This window comes from Uranotaenia lowii, chromosome 1 (assembly GCF_029784155.1).
Source record: "Uranotaenia lowii strain MFRU-FL chromosome 1, ASM2978415v1, whole genome shotgun sequence".
Classification (NCBI taxonomy): domain Eukaryota; kingdom Metazoa; phylum Arthropoda; class Insecta; order Diptera; family Culicidae; genus Uranotaenia; species Uranotaenia lowii.
In genome coordinates this window covers 12,987,717-13,014,305 of record NC_073691.1, presented here as the reverse complement: position 1 = coordinate 13,014,305, position 26,589 = coordinate 12,987,717, and the positions used below count along the sequence as shown (strand labels likewise).

The following is a 26,589-nucleotide window of genomic DNA, read 5'->3' as shown; positions in this document are numbered from 1 at the left end:
CAGGTCTTGAAATGTGTAGTAAGTGATTTTTGAAAACAAGCAAAACTAAAAGTTATGGAACAGGCCATTTTCGAGCTGATTTCAAATTTGGTGTAATATTTGGTCATTATTTGGAGTTTTGATGAGATAGCGGCACAAAAATAGAAAATTGAATCAGTTTTGAACATGAAATTAACAGATTTTCAATAAATTTGTTCTCCTCATCAGCAACTTCAATGAAGATCTCAAACGATTTTCACGTAAAAAATATAAATTCTTTTTTAAGCTAACTTTTCAAAAAATTTACACTAAAATTTTATATTTTGTCGAACATGGATAAAGAAATAAAAACATTGTAGCAAATTTCTTTGCAAAAGTGAAAATAGTTGGGTTTTGAATCTTGAAGTCTATGAGTTTTGAGTCGTACGTACGAGTCTTGGGGCTTAAGTCCGGAATCTTGAATCTTGAGTCTTGAGTCTTGAGTCTCAATCTTTAGTCATGAATCTTGAGTCTTGAGTCTTGAGTTAAAGTCTTAAGTCTTGAGCCTTGAGTCCTGACTTTTGAGTCTTAAGTCTTGAGTTTTGAGTCTTGAGTCTTGAGTCTTGAGTCTTGAGTCTTGAGTCTTGAGTCTTGAGTCTTGAGTCTCGAGTCTTGAGTCTTGAGTCTTGAGTCTTGAGTCTTGAGTCTTGAGTCTGGAGTCTTGAGTCGTGAGTCTTGAGCCTTGAGTCTTGAGTTTAGAATTTTGAGTCTTGAGTCTCTAATGATGATTTGCTGAGATGCTCAAATCTTGAGTCGTTAGTCATAAATCTTGAATTTTGAGTCTACATATCTTATTGAATAGATTTCATATTCTTTAAAACTAACTATTTTATCAATTGCTGATGAGTTTTTTCAGGAATCCTGGTTTTTACCATTTTCGTTCTCTATAAGCTTGTCAAAATATAGTTCTAATAAAATTCTAACTCATTCGAACAGTTTTACATACATACATTTCCACCACCAAGAGTAAGTTCCAGAGTAGAATTCTCAACAATGCTGTAGCTTGATTGCGGCAGCTAATTTTATCAATTGAAATTTCAACCTACCACGCCGGAAGCATCTGAAAAGCGATACTATTTTACCCAAACTTTGAATCGTTTTCTAATACGGCAAGGCAATGCGGTACTGACCAACTGGGTACCGGAACAATTTTCAGCTAGTGGTACAAATTGTTTGGTCAACTTTCGGAACCAAACTTCCCGAATTGGTGTAATGGTTCCGCAATTCCAAAAAGCGCACTCAAAAAGCCACAGTTGAAAACCAGCCAGGGCGGCAACTTGCAGCAGATTTTGGCCAAATTTTTACTGCCCCATTTGTGGACTGACCGTTTGTGGATTCTGGACTCTGACCATGAATGGAACTAGGTTGTGTTTTTTTCTTTAAAACATGTCCCGTCTAGTCAGGTCAGAGCAATTCCAGTCAAGTGGAGCAATTTGCAGGGGGCATTAAGAGTATTTCTGAACTTTTGAGCACGTACTTTTTTTTTGCTTGCTTCCGTAAATTACTTTCTCCTTCCATAATGAATATCCGGACAAACTCTTAAAAAAGCGTAAAGCGGGTGAAGAGAAGGTATAAATTTCACCCTCAAGTAGTTTTCCATCAAATGCATCTTAAATTAATAAACTTCCCGCTGCTGATGGTAAAGTGGCAAGAAGTACACAAGTTCACCACTAGCGATAGCTATCAAGTAAGAGTGCAGAGTAAATTTTTGTTTAAAGGAAAAAAAACGAGGGCGAAAAAACCCCTTGCTTCTTCATTCCAAAACGAGTAAAACCCCATTTTCAACTATTCAACGCTGCTGGTGGCTTTTCAAGTTTTCTTTGGTAGCAAAAACTTACTTAGAGAAAAAAAAATACATTACTCTGCAACATGCCGCTTCCCGGTGGTTGTTTCTAGTGTAGCACTTTAAAAGAAGAATCCCGACATTTGTGTTGAGGAAGGCAGTCTCTGTACTAGCTTAGTTTCCGGAAAGTTGACGAGAAACGGACAGACACCCAAAGGAAAAGTTCATTTTTCAACGGCACCAAAATAGATAGAAAGTAGAAGGAACAAAAAACCTATGTAGAGCCAGCAAGTGCTGGAAATTCAGTCAAATGCCATATGTGTGATGCGATAACACATGTAGAAAAAAGGAATTCATTTGAACGAGCCAGAGAGTGATGAAATCTAAAGTGGATGCCTCAAGTGCCTACATTCAATTAACTTTGAAGAAGGAACTTTTACAAACATTTGTCGAACGAAACTAGGGTCTGAACGAATTTTTTTGAACAGTGTCCTCCGGCAGACATGGGATGTGCATTGCAGTTTTTTCTCCATTTCTTTTTTTTCATTTTTTAGCTCTACAAGCGAATTTACTCACTTAAAGTGGCCCTCACTTAAGTGCTGTGGATGCTCCCTGTAGTTTCTAGTACAAATTTTGAGCAATCAAGATAGGAAAAGTATATTTTTTGACTCGATGAAAGAATTGAATTTTTATGGACTGACATTTGTAGAAAGGATGAAGAGGTCGTTTGCTCGAATTGATTTAAATTAAAATTTCCAACCAAAAAATTTTCATTCAAAAATAAATAAAAAGAAATTTTCATTTAAAACTTCAATCTCAAATCACATTCCTATAAAGATATTCATATTTCAATTTTAATTCAAGGATCTGAATTTAATTTCTAAATCGACTTTAAAAGTTGTCAATTTGCAACAAATGAAAACCTGTTTAAATTGTCAAAATTGTCAAAATTATCAAAATTGTCAAATTTGTCAAAATTGTCAAAAGTGTCAAAATTGTCGAAATTGTCAAAATTGTCAAAATTGTCAAAATTGTCAAAATTGTGAAAATTGTCAAAATTGTGAAAGTTGTCAAAATTGTCAAAATTGTCAAAATTGTCAAAATTGTCAAAATTGTCAAAACTGTCAAAATTGTCAAAATTGTCAAAATTGTCAAAATTGTCAAAATTGTCAAAATTGTCAAAATTGTCAAAATTGTCAAAATTGTCAAAATTGTCAAAATTGTCAAAATTGTCAAAATTGTCAAAATTGTCAATATTGTCAAAACCCCTGTTGTGTACAAGTTCTATCTTTACCAGCAAACCACAGACCCCCATTACAAGATCAAGATTCAAGACAATCGTCAAAATTGTCAAAATTGTCAGAATTGTCAAAATTGTTAAAATTGTCAAAATTGTCAAAATTGTCAAAATTGTCAAAATTGTCTAAATTGTCAAAATTGTCAAAATTGTCAAAATTGTCAAAATTGTCAAAATTGTCAAAATTTTGAAAATTTGTCAAAACTGTCAAAATCGTCAAAATTGTCCAAATTGTCAAAATTGTCAAAATTGTCAAAATTGTCAAAATTGTCAAAATTGTCAAAATTGTCAAAATTGTCAAAATTGTCAAAATTGTCAAAATTGTCAAAATTATTTCAAAATTTTCAAAATGGTCAAAATTGTCAAAATTTTTAAAATTGTTAAAATTGTCAAAATTGTCAAAATTGTCAAAATTGTCATATTGTCAAAATTGTCAAAATTGTCAAAATTGTAGAAATTGTCAAAATTGTCAAAATTGTCAAAATTGTCGAAATTATCAAAATTGTCAAAATTGTAGTGGAATCTAAGCTAAACTTAACTTTTAAGAAATTTTCAAATCATCTTTAACTAACAATTAAAGCTTAGTTCTTTTAGAAATGGGACATTTTCATTTGCTAATAGCTCGTTAACTAGTTATTGGATATTAAAAACTTTGACAGCATTTTGTTGCCTGTAAAAAATACTATTCGACCTATTTTTTTCAAAATTTAAACTTTACGCGTTTTTGAGATATGTACGATGCAAGAGAAAAAGAAAAAAATTATTTTGCACAGTTTCCTTTAAAATACGTCATTATCAAATTGATAGCTGAAAAAACCGTTGATTATTCAAAGAATTACTGAGTTTTTGTGGTGGATAAGTATGCAAACACTGTAAATAATGTCCACAAAGTTCAAATCAAGCATTGGAGTGAAGCACATGATCGGCAACAACGGTTAAGGGTCATCAAGGAAGTCAAGTCTCATACCAGCATTTTTAATTTTTAATAAACGAAAAACTAAGGGTAGATCGCTGAAATGTCCAAAACAATTTTCTCCGATAAGCTGATAGTGTTGCCTAGTGATGACTCATTGAAATCCAACCTCAAACATATATTTTTTGATAGTTCCAAAGCGCTTAAGCTGTAAAACCGGTACCGGAAAAAAAACGTACAAAAATGTGGTCAAAAATAATCAAATTTGTTCATTTCGGAACAACTGTATCCACTAAAATGCTTCCAGTTTCCAGTTTCCAGAGAAGTATTGGACCAAAAAGTATCAAAAATTGAAAAGGAGGGTGAAGCCACCTGAAATATAGATTTTACGAAGTATAAGTTGGAGAAACTGATCAATACCATGACTGAAAAAAGTGTGCGCCGGCCAATGGGAGATACCAAGAATAAAGTAGAAATTTCTTTAACCAAAAACGGTAAATATTTTTTTTCAAATTTTTCCATAAAAGATCATAACATTACCTTATTTTTCTTCAAAGAAAGTATTTCGTTTAAACGAATGGTTTTTTAGATACAGGCATTCGTAACTGTCCCATTTCTAAAAGAACTAAGCTTTAATTTGAAGCAAAATTCCTCGCTAATCAACTTAAGTTAAGCCGTCTTTTCTTTCCATAGAAAGGTGTGTTCCATCGGCAAAGCCATGCAATTATGATGGGTGCATGATGTTGATTTTGTTCGTACATGCATGCGGGAATGCGCACGTTTGTACGTAGCTACAATCCGGCTGATGTTGTACGTGAGTAGTCCGGATGGTTGGCTTGAATATGGTGTAAGGTTTCCCCGGGATAGTTTTGCGTGTACGGTTGCGGAAACTTTCAATCTCTCTGGAGCCACCCTTCTGGAGCTCAGTTACTGGAGGAAAACTCATAGCTACCCACCCTTGGTAATGGATAATGTGGTTTTACACAGGCACATACATTCGTTAGATGGTCGATCGGAGGCAAGTGATAATAGAGCTTATGTTGTTGCGCCATGGCTGTTGGAAGGCAGCAATTTCTGTGTAATCTCCTACGGTTAACTCCCTGCTTCTGCTTTTTTAGCTTAGCGCTTTGGCTTGAATCGGGAGCAGTAAATTCTAGAGTAAACAAAAGTTTAACGTTTGTTTTTTAGATTCAATTACAATAATTACTAACTGTGGGTTGGTTTGAAATAAAATGAATAACACATATTTTTCATCAGCGAAAGTACGTTTAGAGCACGACCACCAATCAAATTTCGCTACTGGAATTTTTGAAAACTCTTATTTAATTTTTTTAAGAATCCTATTTAAAAATATTAGTCAGTGAATTTAAATATTGATTTGGACTTGAATTCTGTATGCGCATTTTTCTTGTATGGCGACCGTCAGAAATCTATTGAACGTTGCAACTTTCCAGCAAATTATCTAAACCTAGAAAATTTGATTGAAATGATATTAAAAATTTAAGGCTCATCACACAAGACCCAAGATTCAAGACTCAAGACTCAAGACTCAAGACTCAAGACTCAAGACTCAAGACTCAAGACTCAAGACTCAAGACTCAAGACTCAAGACTCAAGACTCAAGACTCAAGACTCAAGACTCAAGACTCATGACTCAAGACTCAAGATTCAAGACTCAAGACTCAAAACTCAAGACTCAAAACTCAAGACTCAAGACTCAAGACTCAAGATTCAAGACATAAGACTCAAGACTCAAGACTCAAGACATAAGACTTAAGACTCAAATCTCAAGACTCAAGACTCAAGACTAAAGGCTCAAGAATCAAGACTCAAAACTAAAAACAAAACACATAAAACTCGATACTCAAGACTCAAGACTTAAGACTCAAGACTTAAGACTCAAGACTCCGGACTCAAGATTCAAAATTCTAGCTTCAAAACTAAAGATGCAAGTCTCAAAACTCAAGACTTAGGACTCAAAATTATGAACCCAACAATGAAAGTTGAAGTTTCAATAATCAATGTTTTGGGTTTGTTAGATTTCATTTGTTCAATCACACTCTATGGAGCCACCGGCATTTGCTATTGAAATTCATAAGAATTACTTTCCGAAAAACTCTTAGCTCTACACAACCCCATAAGAAAATTGTACCCATTTTCACGATTCCTACTTCCGAATTCCCATCAGCTCTCTGGCCACCAATATTTACTAATTTACTCCGCCTTACAAGTATATTAACCGGAGCGACTCTGATTGATCCATTGAAAGCTTCACTTACCAGAAAAAAAAGCTCTTCCATTACCATTGTACCGAAAATTGAGCGGCAAAATGGCATCCCAGTTCGTTCGTTAGTTGGCTTAGTTGGTTTGTTAGTTAGTTAGTCAAACCTTCTAACTAAGCCACTTTCCCGTTGAGGTTCCAAAACATTGCGCTTTCCATCTACATACATTACGGTTCATTTTGTGCGTGCCTAATTGAGCGAAAGCCCGACAGTTAACCACGTTTGGATCGTTTTTTTCCTCGCTTCCACCACCAAACAAAATGGCCCAGATTGGTCGATTGAGATTTGAGGGAAATTTTGCCCGGATTTTTTTTCCTTCCGAACTCTTTTAGGGAAAACTCAATCTTTCGGAAGTGAGAGACTGAGTTCGAAGCTGAAGTTTTTGTTGTTGTTTGCACTCACTCACTCACTCCCGGGATTGAGCAATATCAGCAAATTTTCCCGACCTGAGGCTATTTGCGGAAGCTGGTTAATTGGATTTTTATGCAGAATCATCTCGCAGCTTGAAGCTGGACGGAAGAAGGAATTCCATTAGGACTTGGGTAGAGTTCAAGAAAATTCCGAGACAGGTTGAAAAATTTTAAAAGGGTTTTTTTTCTCATTCTAATATTTAGTAATTACATCACAAAATAGGTGGGGCATATCCCTTAATTGGGCTAAACAATTTCAGCACACACTTGATTCAAACAAATGAGCTTTCCTAAAACGGGACTAAGCCTCTTCACTAAACCGATAATCCTCCCACGAAATCACTTAACGTGGTTGTTTAGAGGGACAGACAGAGTAGAATGGATCAAACAAACAAACAAACAAACGAATAAACGAGAACCAACGAAACGACGTGAATGGACTTCCCTAAACCAAAGCTCTGCTCAAGTTCGGTGACCAATTCATTCATTCATTCGATGATTGTGTTTGGTGTTTGGTGTGACCAGCATAACGAGCCAATTAGCACGTCCGGAGGGTACCAAAATACTAGGCGCCTAATATTGTTTTCCGAGGATTAGAGTAGTTCCACCCGGTACTTCCGTTTTACTTTCCCGCCTCCATCCGGATAGAATTATGTACTTTGTTCCGGGATTTTTGTCAACACTGGCTCTGACAGAGGCTCAAGATTATTTGCAGGGTTCTTCAATTAAACTTGATTAAGTTTGCTCGTGAAATATAAACAGTTGTGTTTAGTAGTCGTCTAAATTCATTCTACACAAAATTCTTTCCATAGAATTGTCCATAAATCAAAAATTCCTAAAAATCACTTTACTTACCACTCAGAGTTTGGTGAAATAATTGAAAGTCAAACTGAATCAGACACTTTCCATCAAAAGTGTTCACGTTCAACACATTTACTTTTTTCTGATTAAACAGCAACTACATTCAATATGTTTTCTCGAAGTTTTGTTTTTCCTTTGCCTTCAATGGACAAGTTCCAATAAGTTTGACAGTGTGGTATGGCAATTTTGTTTAAATCTGGGTCGGTCGTTTCTTTCAAAATTGAGTAGATAATAGATTATGAATCTCGCGTGGACTGTAAAATATACAAATGGTCCTAATGCAGGGCGTGAGGCTATGGATTTTTTTTTCATATGCCATGCCTAAGAATACATAATATTTTAAACATACAAACTAACGGGAAGTGAGCAGGGGATAATTGAAATAATTGATTCCATTTTCCTGTTATCATCATATCTTATTTGAAAAATTTATAAACTTTCCGTCTTTTGCAGATTCTGGAAGCATGTTATTTCAAATTTCTATTTTAAAAAAATTAGAACGATTCTCGATACCGTACATGAATTAGAGGCATTTCCGTAGAGCGAAAAGAATTGTGATTTTTTCAGCAGAAAGATCCTTCATCCAAAGACGCTTCGGCTTTGCGAAAAATAAAGCAAGTCGAAAGATAAAAGGTCGGTTAAAGATTGTTCGGCTAAATTACTTTAATTTCTCAAACTGATAAATTTAGAGAAAGTTTGTCTACAACCCCAAAGTCATAGCATACTTTCAGGCAAAAAATTATATTTTTTAGATGAAATCAATATTTTCACTAGAAAATCATTGGATAAAAATTGGTTTTTTGATAAATATAAGCTATATCGTACTAAATTGTTATCACAGTAAATTGTGTTGAAAAACAATGAAATTTAAATGTAAAATTTAGAATCAAACAAAATTTAGAACCAGAGCTAAATTCATTCATCATCCATTTCATACCTTCGAACCACAGAAAATCATGTTCATACATAACTGTAGGAACGGGGGGGAGGGGTTTGGGGGTACACCCCCCCCTCTCCCATGATGGCCCAAAAAATGTCAAGAAAAATTTTCTTCTTTGAACTCAAAATTTTCAATTTTTGATTAAATTTTGATGACCGACTAAAGTGAATCAAGAGTATCAATCCTGACTCAGAACTAATGCCAAAACCTCGAAATCTTATCCCAGGTCCAAAATTCTACTGACACATTCCACGCGCTTGTACCGCTCAAAAGTGATTTTTATCCGTTCGCGTATCAAAAAACCTCAACATTGTCTATAATTTTGATAATTCAAATCTAACAAAACCAACGGAAAAAAGAAAAAAAAGTTTTTTAACACATGTTTTAGATGATTTCGAAAATCAGTTTTTTTGTTGAAAAAAGAGGTATTTTTGACAATTTTTACAAAATCATTAATTTTAATGAATGGATGATTTTTTTTGGAAATATTTTAAGTATGTTCAGAAGCCAAAAAACACGGCTTCATTTTGTAGAAAAAAAAATTTGTTTATATCCAATGTAGTTGGTTTAAAAAGCGAACAAAAACAGTAGCAAATGAGTGAATTCACGTCACAAAAAAGGGAAGTTTTTAATTTTACGAGAAAATTCCGACTTTTTTGAAATAATAAAATAAGATTTCCTTTGAATATGATGAGACGATTCTAAAACTCTAAAATTTATAGAAATCGGTTGGAATCTAGCTGAGTTACAACAGCGCGAATGAGTGAATTCACGTCGCAAAATTTGATTTTTTGTTAAATTTTATATGAAAAATGTGCTCTGGAAGCTGTTTTGACCCTCCAAAACGGTCGGATTTTTACAAATCGAGCATAATTTTTTAGATTTTTTTAATAAGTTCATTATTTTCAAATAAAAATACAAAAAGATTGAAAAAAAAATATTTTTTTTTTGGTGAATCTTTAAATGAAGACAGTAGTAATTTTAACATATGATCCCTCAATATGTTGCTATTCAAATGCCAATCAAAATAAGGAAAAAGTTGGGTGCAAATACTGAAAATTTATGATTGTAAAAGTCGGAACAACAAAATATCGTTTTTAAAAGTGTACATAAAATTTAAAGATTCCAAAGAATGGTTCAGTTTAATCACAGTATAACTTGATATTTCGTGACGATAATTCAGTCAACTACCCTGTTCTGTTTGAACTGAGTGAATTCACGTCACAACTTCAAATAAGCATAACTTCGTTCGTTGTTGTTCAATCGAGAAGCTTTGTACATCAAATTGTGGGTAATTGTTTTCTTTACAACTCATTACAAGACACCGATATTCTATTTCCACAGAGAGAACAAGAAATTGAAGATGTATGTGCTAAAGTCCGAAATAGGTAATTCTAGCGTGAATTCACGTCACAAAAGTAATAAATCACAACAAAAACAACTTAAATTTTAAAATGACCAAATTATATTCATTTTGAAGGAAATTCAATTTTCGACCGTTTGCTACATTTTTTTCATTTTCAAGTGAATTGGTTGACTTCTAGAATGATAACAGTGCAGAAAAGTCCGGAAAAGCGATTTCACGTCACGGTGGAATGTGTCTACTGCAGATTTTCAATAAATTTCTCACTTGTTGAAAGATATTTAAAGACTGTACTCGAAAAACACTATCAAAAGTAATTCACAAAATTAGTTGGTGCAGGAGTTCTGGGTACAGTTCTTAGTCTCAAATATCGAATTTTCAATAAGATAAGACTCACTAAGATTGCCTGATTTCCCGGATTTTGCCCAAATGTTTTTACTTTATTTGAAAAATCAAAGAAAAATGTATATTGCGTGATAACAATTTTGTTTTCTGCGTCCTTAACAATTTTTTAAACAAGGTTTGTCCAAATAAACTGGCTGATGTGTTTCGGTGAAAAAAAAACAAATTAATTTTAATTGAAGAATTTCTAAATTTGCCTGGATATTGCTCAGATTTTATTTTGTAAACTTTGCAATCAAATGCCTGGATTTTGCAAGGTTTTAGAAAAAAATAGCCCGGATTTGCCCTGCACGGATAAGTGCGGGAAAATATCTGGTGGGCTTTGGTTTGAATCAATTCCGATGTACTGGTTCCAATTTTTTTAAATCTTAATTTGTTGCCTGTGACCGCATTGTTTAATCTGTATCCATTTTATTCTTCTTGATTTTCAGTTCGGTTCATCATTGGGACAAAATCCTGATTCGAATCTTGGCTTTGCATTTCAAACTTAAATCAAATTCATTTTTCTTTTTCTAAACTCATCATTTCAGAATATTAAAAGAAATTTAAGATTTGGATACGAAATTTTTACTCTTAATTCTTAAGCAAAATTTTATCTTTGAAAAGTTCCATAACGGTCATCCAGAATTGAAATACCAGAGTTTCATCATTAGGAATTTTATTTCAGATTCTTAAGTCGATTTGCGAATAAATATTTGATGAAAAAAATTCATATAGTAAATAAATCCTTTAAAACTTAAAGAACAGATTTCTGGTTAAAGATTCTGTCTATTCTGATCATTATTATTGGGAATATTTGCTTGAAATTTAGATTCATAGATCGATTTCAAATAAGGAATCTTAAATTTTTATACAGGTTTAAAATGCAGAATTCAGATCCAGAATTAAAATTCAAAACCACCCAAAACAAAACACAAAACATGTAAAAACCACTATTAAAAAATAAGATCTGAACTCCTTTTCAACATAGTGTTTCAACAAAAAATATTATTCCCAACCATGGTTACTGAACTCAGTTGTGCAATTTCCTCCCCTTTGAATAAGATGTTGTCTTCATCTTATCTTGAAAAATCTAAGTTTTAATTTCATTTTTTTTTTCAACGAATGTTAATAATGATATAAATTGTTAATGAAAATTTATTGATAATATACTTTCACTTAATCTTCACGTTCAGGAACATTCAGCTGGAAATATATTTTATTGGTTTTTTAATATTGTAGATACGCGCTTCAAAATCAAAGATTTAAGCTAAAATCTGAGTGTATAGAGTTTCCAAGTGTTAAAAATAAATTTGATTTAAGCCTCAAACAGGTTTTCCTTTCAAATGAAGCCTTAGAACCTTCATTTATTGTTTAAAGTTTAAAAAACCTGAATACTTTTAGGACAAATTTTCGAAAGTTATGATGATAAATTATTAACTTTTAATATAAAAGAACTTAAACCTGAATAGTGAGATACTCTTAGTGTTTCTATTTTACTATGCTTTATTTATGCATTTTTCAAGCAAAAATGATTTTGGAAAAAAATTGCCACCAAACCCCCCCTCCCCCCCCCCCCCCCCCCCCCCCCCCATGAGGCAGTTCTTCCTACGGCCCTGTTTTCATATAATGTGTTAAAATTTCAAAAATATAATAAGTTAGACAATTTTTTATCAAGAATAAGAATCCCATCAGATCAAACATGACAAATTGGAAAATGATAAGATTAACCTAGGTTATTTACTTCAATATAGAATAATTTAAAAAGAAAAAGGACCATAGAAATAACAGTAGAAAACTTCAGTTAAATAAGTTGGAAAGTTTCAATTCGAATTGAATTCTACGACTGAAATTGATATGAAACTCGATAGTGTATAATCTAACCCAATTTCAATAAGGATTGGAAAGCTCATGTTAATTTGGCAATATCTTTGCTTGAAAAGTGAGCATCCTGATTGTACAGGTTTTAAAAACTTTATTCTCAGCAAAGCTGTATCTATAAATTTCATATTTACAAAATTCCTAAAAAAAACATTCACATGAATAAAAAACAGAAAATTCAAATTATTATCATCTAAATTGTTTTTTTCTTTCTTAGTTGTTTGAAAAATTAATTTGGAAGCTGCTGACGTACGCAAATTTTGCCGGGTTTGAAAAAATATTGTCTTGATTTGCTCAGCCCGCATAAGTTCGGGAAAAAATCTTGAACGCTTACTCAACCCTTTAACTAATATAATAGTGAGACTATCCGAAACATTATCTCGCGGGGGGTTCTAGCTGTTGTATTTTACGTTTTAATTCCGATTTTAAAACTTAAGATTTCTGAAAATCGCATAAAGTTTTAATGAGATTTTAGACTTTTTTCGGCATTTCAAAGATAAGCGGAAGTCACCATCTTGGGTGGCGTCAGAAAGAGAAATTCGACCTCTTCTTGTTCAGACCTTTCACCCAATACGAATCAAAAATTTCTTCTGAGTCTGTCAACGAGTTCTTGAAATCTTTAGTTTTGCATCACTACTTTTTTCATGGATGCACCCTGAAAGTCCAGACAAAAAAAAACTCCCTGATCAGACTTCCTCGCTTAGAATCGTCATATCTGTCCTGTTTCTCAAATGATTTGTATAAAATTTAAAGTTTAAGAAACCTTGTAATGTAACTCAAATATGCTTTAAGGCAAATTTTCAGCGAAAACACTTTCTTTTTCCGTTGTCAAAGTCTTAGACAAAAAAATCCGAAAAAAACATGCTTTGGAAAAAAAATATTTAGATGTGCTACGAAATGCTAAAAAACGAAATTTCCCAAATTGGGAAATTATAAATTGGCAAAAAATTTAAAAAATATCTACCTTTGAAAATTCGTCAAATATTCAGTGTTTCGTATTTTGGGAATCTGAAAATGCCAAAATATGTCATCAATGAAGAACTTTTCTTTTATTTCAGATATGATTAGGTAAATATTAAGAAATATGATTGGTAAAACGTAAGCCCAGGATTTTTTATTTTCCCGGCTTACAAGGCCTGAATGTAATGTTTATGTTATTTGATAATCGTGATCTTCATCTGAAATCATTAATCGTACACACAATTTTATCATCAAATCATCGAAATGTTCATAAAAATTCTTAAAAAAATATATTGCAATCTGTGAGCTGTAATCTAAAATTAAAACTGAATTCTGAATCTTTCTCGAGTATATGAAAGGCGAAATGTTAATGGTGAACCCCCTATCACGAAGATCATTATTATTTTCTTTCGAATTTAGGCTGGAAGTCAAAAATCTATAACTGAAAGATTTCAAAAGTAAACTTAAATAAAATTTACTGTACTTTAGACATAAACCACATGAAACAAGTAATCAATTCTGAAAATTCGACTATCCATTAGATATTTAAGAATTTGTGGCGATTACGAGCAGTAACATTTTTCTAAAAGAATTACCTACCAATTTTGTTAAATTTTTATTGAAACACTTCTAAATCTATTGAAGTTTTCTGAATTTGATAAAAGTAGCATGATCAATACGCGAATTTTAGTCCAAAGTTATTGTAATCCATGGATAGTTTCTAATTTGTCAGCTCACCTGATTTTAATAAATAATAATGTTGCTTAAACAATGCATGCAAAGAAAAAGTTTTTTTTTGTAATTTTAGTACTATTTGAGTATCTAGTTCTAAGTTCTTTTACATTAATAAATTTTCGTACATAGAAGTCCTTAAATGTTCTCAAATCAATTAAATGCTATGTTCAATTTAAAAAAAACTTTTAATAACGATTACTTCTATCAATAATTGAAATCTTTGAATGTGCTCCAGAGGCTAGTGGATTTACTTTATTTGATTTTGTTATATAAGTTTTTAAAAGTCTACAGTTTCTTAAAAATAGCTTAAATCAAATAAACTAAATTTACCAAATTTTTGAGCAAATTGAAATATTTTAGCCATCGATGTTAATTAATCAAAATTTCAAAAGTTAAAGGAAAAGATTGCAAATTAGGGGTCTGATTCTTGCAAACTTGATCCAATCTTTAGATTTTAGTTTGGAAATTGGCTTTTGTAAAAACTGAAATATAAGTAATCTAAAACAAAAGACTTAGAAAATTTAGAATTCTTGCAGATTTGTTGATTGAAGAAAACATATTTTTTATCACCAAATATTTTTCCTTAAAAATTAATTTAAGAATTAAAAATGCAAATGAGTTTAAAAAATCACGAATCAAATCATCAGTCTTGGAAAAATCATGATTTCTAGTTTCAAAGTCCATGAAAATTTCATTAAAATTCACGGTTTTCGAAACTAGAATACATGATTTTTGAAACTGATGTAACCAAATTTGAATCGGAATTCCAAAACAGCTTTTTTTAGAAATAAAATTCCTAACTGGATAAAAAATTCTAAATATGCAAACCGGAAAATAATTTGGTTTTGTTAATATGTTTCCAGAACCTTCAAGTGAGCTATATCTCATTTTAATTTTAAGCCTAAATTTAATCTGAGCCAGGGATCAGTTTTCAAGGTTAGGGCATCAGTTCTGAGTCAAAATTTTTACCCTTAAAGGAATTTCAAATTTTGAGTTAAGAGTACAATACCTTACTTGTTTTTTTGGACCCTCATGGAGGGGAATTTCAATTTTCAAAAAAATTGACAAATATGTTACTGTTTCTATTTTAAGAATAGATGTTCGGTCCATTCGGCCGAATACTTAGGTCAACTATTCGGTAAGCCGAATATTCGGCCGACCGGATCTTCGGCACATCTCTAATTCTAACTAATGTCGAAAGTCATTTATTTTATGTTTTGTGTTTCTCACCTTTCGCTATTGAAAGTTTACTTTTAAAATATGAGAAGTAATTTTCTACTTCAATATCGACTATCAAAAACTGGTTTAATCAACTGCAACAAAGTTCTGTCATTCATTTGAAACTTGTTATAAACAACGGACCATGAACTGTCACTTATTTTGTCGTGGATTCATTTTTCTTTCTGTTACTTATTTTACTTTGAACAAAGAACTGCCAAGTGCGAACTCAAGTGAGTAAGTGTCTGCTGAAGGAATTTTTTAAGGAACATCAAAATTTCGAAAGTCCAAATAAATGGTTATCCATTTTTATCCTTGATCCAACCGAATGAATTATGATTGTCACGTTCCGCCAAAAACTCCCTTCGACTGAATTGACTTGGAAAAAATACCATCCCAAAAAAGCAACTAAATAATCCGCAATTTTAAATTCAACGCCCTCCCGATCAGAACCAAATTGAATATGAATGCAATAAATCAGTCCGTCAATTTACTCACCTTCCCGAAGCTTCCCTTGCCGATGTTCCGCAGTATTTGAAAGTGGTCGAAATTTACTGAAACGATAAGAGAGAAAGGGCGTCAAGAAAGAAATCCATTAGCCGGCATCCGAAGGATTTGCCTGGGAGTGGAGTAGACTTTTTTTTATTTATTTTTATTTGCTAGCAAACATTCTTCAAAAATCTACAGTCTATTATTGATTCGACACCAGCACGAGAAAAAAATAAACCCCAAAAGGACACCGGTCTCGCATTTTACGGGTGCTTATTTGAGCTGGTTCCAAATGGCTGGGATTTTCCCTTTCCATTTTTCCTTCGACACAACTGTTGGGTTTGGAAATCTTTAGAAATAGAAAGCGCGTGAAAAAGGGAAAAATGAACCAGAGCTGACATTAAAATTCATTTCGAGTATTTTCCGGGACTGCTAGTCTGAATGGCGTTTTGGCAATGCCATTCACCACTAAGCTTTTTATTTATTCCTACTATTCCTCCCGAGTTCATCAATGGGAGACCTGAAACTGATTTGAAATTCCAAATCCGATACGAAACGGTGCGCATTGGGATGGATTTTATTGGTTTGATGACTGCTCACCGTCAATTGAAGAAGTTTATTTGTTCCAATGAACGGAAATTGGACCCATTGATAAATCGTGAAGTGGAGTCAATGATCCAAAATATCACATTACTTTTGAACAACAAAAGCAGCGGTTGGAGAACTTTTTCAATCATTACCCTAAATTATTCTTCAACCTTTAACTTTTTATAAGAAAACAATAATTAAAAATTAAATTGAAACCAAATTTCGAGATGTGATTTCAGTCAAAAAACTTAACGATTTCAACATTCACATTACATCTTGAAAATCGCAATATAATCACATTTTTCTTTTGTAAAGAAAGTGCACCAAGGGGAAAAATATTAGCACAGATATTAGGTTTCACTTTTTTTACCATTCACTGCACAATATCCGTTTGCTAAGAGACAGTTTATATTTTCTCGCTTGGGAGAAAATATTTAGTAATGATGAAATTAATGAACATTAAAAATCAATTGGAAAGAAGAGAAAACTATCCATATAACTTTTTCTAAGCTTGGATTCGAAATTCCTGTTTTCCTGGTCCCTGGTTTCATATCGTTTTGCCAGACCGAAGAAGTGAAATTTTGTGAGTCGAATCGCATAAATCCCAACTGGCTTATTTCGTTACAAATGCTTAAAAATCTGGACTTTATGATGTGAAAATGATTAGAAGAATTTCTTCGAGTGTCTCAGAGGAAAACATTCATGGGGAATAAATCACTTATGCTACTGCATAAAAATTTTTCGGTTGGAAAAAAATGCAAAGATGTAACATAATGTCTAAATTGTCAAAATGTCAAAGATGTCAAAAATGTCAAAAACGACAAAAATGTAAAAAAAAACCAAATTGTCAAAAATGTCCAAAAAAATACCAAAAAAGCCTAATATATATAAATTGCCAAAAGATGTCAAAAATGTCAAAAATGTCAAAAATGTCAAAAATGTCAAAAATGTCAAAAATGTCAAAAATGTTAAAAATGTTAAAAATGTCAAAAATGTCAAAAATGTCAAAAATGTCAAAAATGTCAAAAATGTCAAAAATGACAAAAAATGTCAAAAATGTCAAAAATGTCAAACATGTCAAGAATGTCAAAAATGTCAAAAATGTCAAAAATGACAAAAATGACAAAAATGACAAAAATGCCAAAAATGACAAAAATGACAAAAATGACAAAAATGACAAAAATGCCAAAAATGACAAAAATGACAAAAATGACAAAAATGACAAAAATGACAAAAATGACAAAAATGACAAAAATGACAAGACAAAAATGACAAAAATGACAAAAATGACAAAAATGACAAAAATGACAAAAATGACAAAAATGACAAAAATGACAAAAATGACAAAAATGACAAAAATGACAAAAATGACAAAAATGACAAAAATGACAAAAATGACAAAAATGACAAAAATGACAAAAATGACAAAAATGACAAAAATGACAAAAATGACAAAAATGACAAAAATGACAAAAATGACAAAAATGACAAAAATGACAAAAATGACAAAAATGACAAAAATGACAAAAATGACAAAAATGACAAAAATGACAAAAATGACAAAAATGACAAAAATGACAAAAATGACAAAAATGACAAAAATGACAAAAATGACAAAAATGACAAAAATGACAAAAATGACAAAAATTACAAAAATGACAAAAATGACAAAAATGACAAAAATGACAAAAATGACAAAAATGACAAAAATGACAAAAATGACAAAAATGACAAAAATGACAAAAATGACAAAAATGACAAAAATGACAAAAATGACAAAAATGACAAAAATGACAAAAATGACAAAAATGACAAAAATGACAAAAATGACAAAAATGACAAAAATGACAAAAATGACAAAAATGACAAAAATGACAAAAATGACAAAAATGACAAAAATGACAAAAATGACAAAAATGACAAAAATGACAAAAATGACAAAAATGACAAAAATGACAAAAATGACAAAAATGACAAAAATGACAAAAATGACAAAAATGACAAAAATGACAAAAATGACAAAAATGACAAAAATGACAAAAATGACAAAAATGACAAAAATGACAAAAATGACAAAAATGACAAAAATGACAAAAATGACAAAAATGACAAAAATGACAAAAATGACAAAAATGACAAAAATGACAAAAATGACAAAAATGACAAAAATGACAAAAATGACAAAAATGACAAAAATGACAAAAATGACAAAAATGACAAAAATGACAAAAATGACAAAAATGACAAAAATGACAAAAATGACAAAAATGACAAAAATGACAAAAATGACAAAAATGACAAAAATGACAAAAATGACAAAATTGTCACAATTGCCAAAAATTCCAAAAATGTCAAAAATGCCAAAAATGTCAAAAATGCCAAAATTGTCAAAAATGTAAAAATTGTCAAAAATGCCAAAAATGTCAAAAATGTCAAAAATGTCAAAAATGACAAAAATTTCAAAAAAAAAGTCTATAGGTAATGTAAGATAAAATTTAAAAGGTTGAAATTGACAAAAAAATTTAAAATGTCTCAAAAAGGTCAAAAATGTTTAAAATTTACAAAAGGGTTCCTCGATAGTCGGAACCTTTTTCCGTGGCTTTAATTTTCCGCATTATTCACGACACAAAAATTTGCAGAACACAAATTTCTGTTTCAAAGTAACTACGAATGAAAATTCTTCCCTTAACTTTGCTCTCCACATAATTCTGCTTAACAAGCGACACATTTTTAGTTTATTTTTTGCCCCCTTTAGATTGTTCACTTTTCTGTCGAGCAAATATTGTGCTCTGCATTCTTTGCAAATATTTTCTGTGTACATTTCAATCTTTCAGCAATAAAGCACTCCAACACTCACATTCTTGCTTCTTTCGAGAAGAGAACGGCCAAAATGGTACCTATTCTGAAAATTGTCGAGCTGAACAAAAACACTTTCTCACTTAATTTTTCTTTGCTAGTCGTACGCCATCAGCAGTTCGTTTCTGAACCCGGTGAGAAATCCTTTACTTTACGAATAATGGGGCACAAAATCGAGGTTGTTCAACATCAGCCAACAAAGTTTAGGCAAAAATGAGGAAGCGCAAGAAAAAACTACCTAATTGCCAACAACAAAACCGGGAAGCGCACATGGTGAAGGAAAAAGTTTCACCTTCTAGCTGCTATAAGATTTTCGAAATATTTTACTCCCAGATGACGGAAAAGATACTCCAATATTTTGCCTTCCTTGCTTGTATCGTAGACCGTGCAGAAAACTGAGAAGGAACTGCGTGCAGCAGCTGTTGCCTAATGAAATGCTTCGATGTTTTGGAACCCAACACAAGACAACATGCCATCGTGATGCGTGATTCCACATAGCTAATCACATGGCAATAACACGGGAAAGGAAAACAATTTAAATTGCCATTGTTGAGGAAAACTTTGGCAGCTTCCAAAACATTCCCGAAAAAAGAAAACCTTTCGAAAACTTCGAACTAACGGTAAAATGATTAGACTGAACGCCGTAAACATTGATATTAATGACATTTCTTGACAATTTTGACAGTGTTGACAATTTTGACAATTTTGACAATTTTGACAATTTTGACAATTTTGACAATTTTGACAATTTTGACAATTTTGACAATATTCACAATTCTGACAATTTTGACAATTTTGACAATTTTGACAATTTTGACAATTTTGACAATTTTGACAATTTTGACAATTTTGACAATTTTGACAATTTTGACAATTTTGACGATTTTGACAATTTTGACAATTTTGACAATTTTGACAATTTTGACAATTTTGACAATTTTGACAATTTTGACAATTTTGACAATTTTGACAATTTTGACAATTTTGACAATTTTGACAATTTTGACAATTTTGACAATTTTGACAATTTTGACAATTTTGACAATTTTGACAATTTTGACAATTTTGACAATTTTGACAATTTTGACAATTTTGACAATTTTGACAATTTTGACAATTTTGACAATTTTGACAATTTTGACAATTTTGACAATTTTGACAATTTTGACAATTTTGACAATTTTGACAATTTTGACAATTTTGACAATTTTGACAATTTTGACAATTTTGACAGTTTTGACAACATATTCTATCCATCCATGAAACATCGCTACGATGAAGCCAAAAATTCTGTGGAAAGATACATATTCCACGTATTTCAGCTTGGAATGTTTGTTCTCATAACTGCAACTAAGCCGGGCTTAACCATGCAACGTAACGGTGTGGTCAGAGGAGGGCACTTAAATGTTCACCCTCTGGCGAATAGCAGCTCTTACTCTCATGGTGGGATTTCACCTGTGGGCTAGATTTCAAAACCTCAACCTGTTGTGGTCAGCCATTAGAGCTAGCTGAAACTGAAAGAATTTAGCGCCAGACTGTCATGGTGCTGTTCCCGGTTCCAGTCTGGTAGCAAACCTAAAACCAGCAACAATTCACATGAATTCATCCTTCACTGTCATAACCCATTCCGGGACGCGATGACAGCAGGTGCAGATTGGGATCGTCCGGTTTGGTCTGGTCTGGGTGGTTTATTCTCCAGCTCACCTGCAATGAAATATTTCTGAACAGTTTTTCCAACCATTTTGTTTGGAAAGGATTACCTTGTTGAGTCACTTCATTGTTACGATTTATGGTTAAAAAAGTAAAAGTCTCATTTGACAGATTTTCGACTTGGGAAATACAATGCCTTTCATCAAGAGCTTCAAATTAAAGGTACCATTCCAAGAAAAACCGACGGCTACAAGCTTCCTCCGAAAACGCTCAATCCCACGAATTTTCATCGGTTTCCGGGTGCAGAAACTGTTCCTGGAATCATTTCAGCGGATCTTGTTGTCATTGAACGACTCATCACAGACAGGGCGGACGACGACGACGAACGTCCTATTTTTAGATTCTGGTTGTACTGTTGTAGGTAATTCATTGTTCACAACCATCGACTTTTGCCGTTTCCATGCAGTCATCCCAGCTCGATGCCCCATTGGCCAGCCAGTAGTCACCGGATGTAGGGGGAGAAAAATATGTCAAAATAAGTTCCTCACTTCCACCACCAATAGGTCACCCGGTCAACTCGAATCATTCATCTCTTGACCGAGTCATTGATAATGAACCTGCTCTCCAAGTTGATTTGCCGCAGCTCAGCTTCATTTTCCCTGACTAAGTATTTACCTCAACCATAACAATTTTGCAGCATTTTTCCTCCTTCACTCTTTTTCTATTCAGTTGCCTGACTGTCGAGAGAGAGAAACAAAAAAGGGCTAGATAAATTGGAACATGCAAACACAATCAATGATATCATCATCATCATTATCATCGTGATGGAAAGAATGACGATGATGATCGTCATCATTATCATCTGCTCTAACAACATGCAGAAACATCCTACAAGAAAGATGTTTACCAGTCTATCGCATATCATCGTCAAACCGAAAGAGACGAATTACTCAAATTAGAGTAACCAGAAGGATTTCTGAACCAGTTTCGATTATTTTCATTATATTGGCATTTCTAAAAATATTGAATCATCGACCAAACATAAAATTCTTTCAAACTTTACATTTAAAGTCACCTATCATGTTAACCCAATGATCGTAAATATTTTAAACGGAGTATAAATTTGAGGGGTTGTCTAGAATTCACGTCCCCAAGTTTAACGTAGAATTACAAAATACTGAGCTTTGTCCCTGTATTTCTAGTAATAAATCAGCATGTCGCGAGAAATGTTAGTCAAAGCCAATTTAAATTTTTGTTAGAATCAGCAAGTCTCACAAAAAAAATCGAAAGTCTGAATATAAAATTTTAAATTAAATAAAACCCATTTCGTAGGTTCTGATTCCATAATTCTCATAGATAACCAAAATTGTATTTATTTTTTTTCGTATTCCGGATTCTGATCCAGTTTAGGGTACTGGGTTTTCAGTTCGAATAATCATAAGAAATTAGAAATGAAAGCTGCTTCGAAATCCTGGTTCAAATTTGGTTTTGCATTTCACATTAAATTTGACTCATGTTTTTCGAGATCATATGCATTTTTAATATTTTAATTATAATTTTCCGAACACGGTAAAAGAGAAATTTCGTTTTACATTCAAATTCGAAGTTCATAAACTTGATTCTTACACAAAACACTGATAGCTTCGAAATGGAAATTCAAAATTGAAAACTCAGATTCAGATCATTGTAAATTTATATTTCTCACGTGAGCTTTCTTTACGTCGTATGAAATCGTACGAATTCACAGAAAACTAAATACTGCAAAAGTTATCAAAACATCATTAAAATTTGTATTTTACTTGCAGAATATGTTGTCTAGGCTTCAAATAATCTACAGGATAGAAGTTGTGACTATGACAGTTTTTGTATTTTTTCGTGAAAAAACTTTTTGTTTACATTTTGTTTCATACGACGTAATGAAAGCTTACGCGAGATTTTAATTCTGATTCACAATACAGATTAAAAATAAATCATTTAAATAGTGAATTTAGATTAAACCTGAACTACAGAATATAAATTACAGGTTCATGAATGAGGGCTTTAAAACTAGGCTCATAAAATTCTGATCGCGAATAAGATTCGGAAATCGTATTTTTTTGTAGATTTCAGAAATCGTATGGAAATTCAGATACAAATTTAAAGCGCAATTTTAGAATTCAAGTTCAGAACTCAAATTCAGAATGCAGATTCAAAATTCAGAGAAAAAATTTAGCTTGTAAATAGATTTTACAATCAACATAAACTGTTAAGGAATTCAAAAGATCACGAACTTAACATATTCTGGACCAAATAGAAGATAAATCGTTTTTTGCTTGTCAACAGTGTGCTACACTTTGAAGTTAAACTCGAATGGACTGAATTTAATTATTAAACTTCCTTCGACAAAATTGAACAAAACATTTTTCGTAACTTGAAAATGCTATATTTGTCAAATTTAGTCCAGGGGTTTTTGAGATTTCTTCGCGGTCCTTAATGTGTTAAAATTGCTTGTCAATTTGATTTCGAGATTTCAAAGTTTTGATCAAAATTAGTTTGTAAACACAATTCAGCTGAAAATTATAAAAAGATAGAATTTGAGTTTTTTTTATCTGATAAACCCAAATTTTTATATAAAAAACAACCACAGGATTTTTAAAGAAGGAAAAAACCAGAAATCTCGTATTTGGTTAAAAAAAAACGAGATATCTCGTATTTGGTCCGCAATGTGTTTGAATATTGCAGTTTGTATCAAGCAAATTTGATCCGAAAATCTGATGATCTCTTACTTTTTTTTTAAAAAAATTTTGAATTATTTTCATTTAAGCTTAGAATCTTTGAATTTGCAAAATAGTTAGAAAGATTGGGCTTGTTTGATCTGAGAAAACAATAATTTTTTTTATGAAATGGAAGGCTCTCCTCAAAAAGCTTATTCTATGTTCAAATCAAGTAAGTTAGATCTATCAGCCTCTTAAAAAATAAATTAAAAGATTATAACCATCGATGAAAGCGAATTTTGTGTACGACCTTTTTAAAGTTACGATTTAATACGAAAACTTTTAATGTAAACGTACTTAAAAATCAATAATCATATAGTTACAAACATAATTTGTTTTAATTTTTTTTGTATTTGTGCATTGTTGGGACAAAAATCAGAGGTAAAAATCAGTCATCAAACCCCCCCATGAGTTCGTTCTTCCTACGGTCCTGTCTCACAACATACGAATTTCAAAAAAAAAATGATAAAGCATGTATTTTATTAAATAATTCTTTTCAATCACCGTTATAATATACTTAATATTCATTATAAGAGGTACAGATACGAAAAAATCCATATTGTTCTAAGAGAAATGTTGATTGAAGAAATGAAAACAAAATAATATTTCAATGGACTGTTTCATGATAGAATTTTAATAATTTAAAATTGAGGCTAGTTATTTGGAAATTGTGTTTTAAATTTTAAACACAAATAGCTAAGTTTTTCTTTCTACTTTGCCAAATATTCTAATGATGTAAAGAATAATGCTTGGTTTGAAAATTTATATTAAAGTACATGTATCAGAGAAAAAATAGTAAGAAAATTATGAAATGATTTGGAATAATTTCTCGAATAGTTTCACTCTAATGCAGGTTAAAGGGGGGCCTCTACAGTATACAATGCAGAATTTTCCCGCGTTTATTTGGGCTTTCCCAAAACCTGGCAAAATCGGGGCATTTGGAATTTTTCAACACAAAATCCGAAAAAACCAGAATCCTGGGGTTATTTAAAAAACTCGACAAGAAAATGAGGCAAACCATTTCATTTTTTTTTTTTTGTCGAAACACGTCAGCAACGAACAAATCATGTTTCAGTACTCCCAAAAAAGAACCAATTAGTAAAAGCTTTTGTTAAGTACTTTGAAAACCTGGAGGCTCGACCGTAGTTGGCATTACTTGTCAACTAGACTGCTGCAAAAAATGGCTTTTCGTTCCCATATGTTTTTTCGATGTCTTTTAGGTCACCAAGAATCAGAGAAGAATTTGAGCTGATTTGGTTGATTTCTGAATTAGCCCAAATAAGTGGACGAATGACCAAGTTGATTAAAAACCTCTATAAATAAAAATTATAGAACAGAATATAATTAGCGCAAAGCGATTTATTGGAAAAAAATAATTTGCGATTAAAACTATCCAGAAGAGTTCAAATATGTTTGAAATTAGGTTTTTTTTTTTCATTATTGGTTTTTCCTATTCATAAGCTTAATTTTTTGGTAACATGAGAAGAAGCCAAGTCTTTCAAATTATAAATAATAATAACCATTTCAGAATAAAAAAAACTTAGTTCAATAAAAATTATTTTAAAATGGCAGGTTTTGCTGTCTAGAACTATCACAAATTTCAAGAAATATTTTTGTCAATGTTAAATAAATAAAAAAATTCATTGGCTTTGCAATGCAGTTTTTTTTGCGATTTTTTATTTTCGTCCTCAGCTTTAAAATGAGCAGTCAAAAACGCTAAAATTCAAAAATATATATTGATAAATTTGTTTTGCCATAACATTGAATATCTTTTCTGGTGTGAAAGTTAGGATAAAAGTTTATTAACATTAAATGTACTGCGAGAATTAAAGAACGTTTAAAATCCAAAGATACATTTTTTAGAACTTTATGAAATGAATTTGCGGCTTTATCGGTGAGGGTTAAAGAGTTGAAATGAAAGACGGATAGAAGATCAGAAGAAAATTCTAAGGTGGTGAAAAGAGCGAAGAGCATTAGAAATAGCAGCTTGACCACATGCTAAATTCTTTGTCCCGCATCAATTAACTATATTGAAGCTTCAATTGAAGCTTTATTTGATCAAAATACATAGATATGTCGAAAATGTCAAAGTCCCATTACATCATCCTCAGAAGTTACAGCCAAAATACCATTAAAAAAAGTTTTTTGAATCTAACACGTTGTAGGTTGGATAAAATGCTCCGCTGTTTTCGAAACGAAGTTGTAACAAGTCCAGATCTACGATTGTCTTATACATCCTGATGGTTTAAAAAGTTGCTGAAGCTCTATAGAAAGCATTTAGTGTATTTTATTGGCAATTTAGAAGGGCCCGTTCATCAAAAAATTCACATTTCCGCAACAACACCTTTATTGTGAAATTTTTGTTGATCGATGGAACAAACGGAGTTTTGAATGTTTGAAAAAAATTTTCAATAAAAGTTACCTGTTTTACTTAAGGAAAGAAATGTTGAAAATATTAGATTAATTGATCACCCTCCGATGGCTTTATCCGGCTCTATCAACGATTCAGTTAGCGGACAGTTATTGAAAAACTTATCCGGTACAACTGTGTTCGATGTTTACTCTTGGGCTCGAAGTCACGGACATCGGGTCAGGAGGCAACTGAATTGCCAACTGATCTAAGTATATCAAAAGCCCTTTAAGATTTTGGTGGAAATTGGCATAAACTTTACGTAATAGTACTATTTTTAATATTAATTCAATCAAAAGTAGCAAAATAAGATGTACATCGATTTATGAATTGTGTGTGCTAACGATGAAGTCAATGGCATTATCAAATAGACAGAAAAAAGTAATACAATATGACGATCGAGATTCGCCATTTTGGTTTTTTATTTTTGATTTTTTTTTAGTACACACTATAAATAACCTTTAAAAATAAATAGACAACAATAGATTGCACATGTTTAAAATTCCTTAATTGGGTAAAATTGAAAGAGGTTTGAAGGGTGCTTTTCTTTCATATTTGAAGTTTATAATCAGCTTAAAGCTCGAACGGAACGAGGCTTTCGTAAATGTTTGAACATTTTTTTGTTCTACTACTCCTTGACAGTTTCAACACTGGAAACCCTAATTATTCCATAGAAGTTTCATTACAAAGATTCCTTGCATGTAAATAAGGTTATTTATTAATTTCGTTCACTACAGGGGGGAGCAGAATGGAAAGCAGCCTCAAGCCGGGTATCACTTCAGACTAGGTGGTATTCTCAAG

General features: G+C 32.0%; 1 protein-coding gene across 2 annotated transcripts in view; it reads right to left on the bottom strand.

Moving 5' to 3' along the window:
- The window catches only part of LOC129742353 (serine/threonine-protein kinase 32B), a 314,888-nt gene that overhangs the window by 205,660 nt on the left and 82,639 nt on the right, over positions 1 to 26,589 (bottom strand). For both annotated transcript variants that reach the window (XM_055734247.1, XM_055734255.1), the window contains exon 4: positions 15,541 to 15,596. In XM_055734247.1, the coding sequence (XP_055590222.1) occupies positions 15,541 to 15,596 (56 nt within the window). The remainder of the gene's footprint in view (positions 1 to 15,540; positions 15,597 to 26,589) is intronic.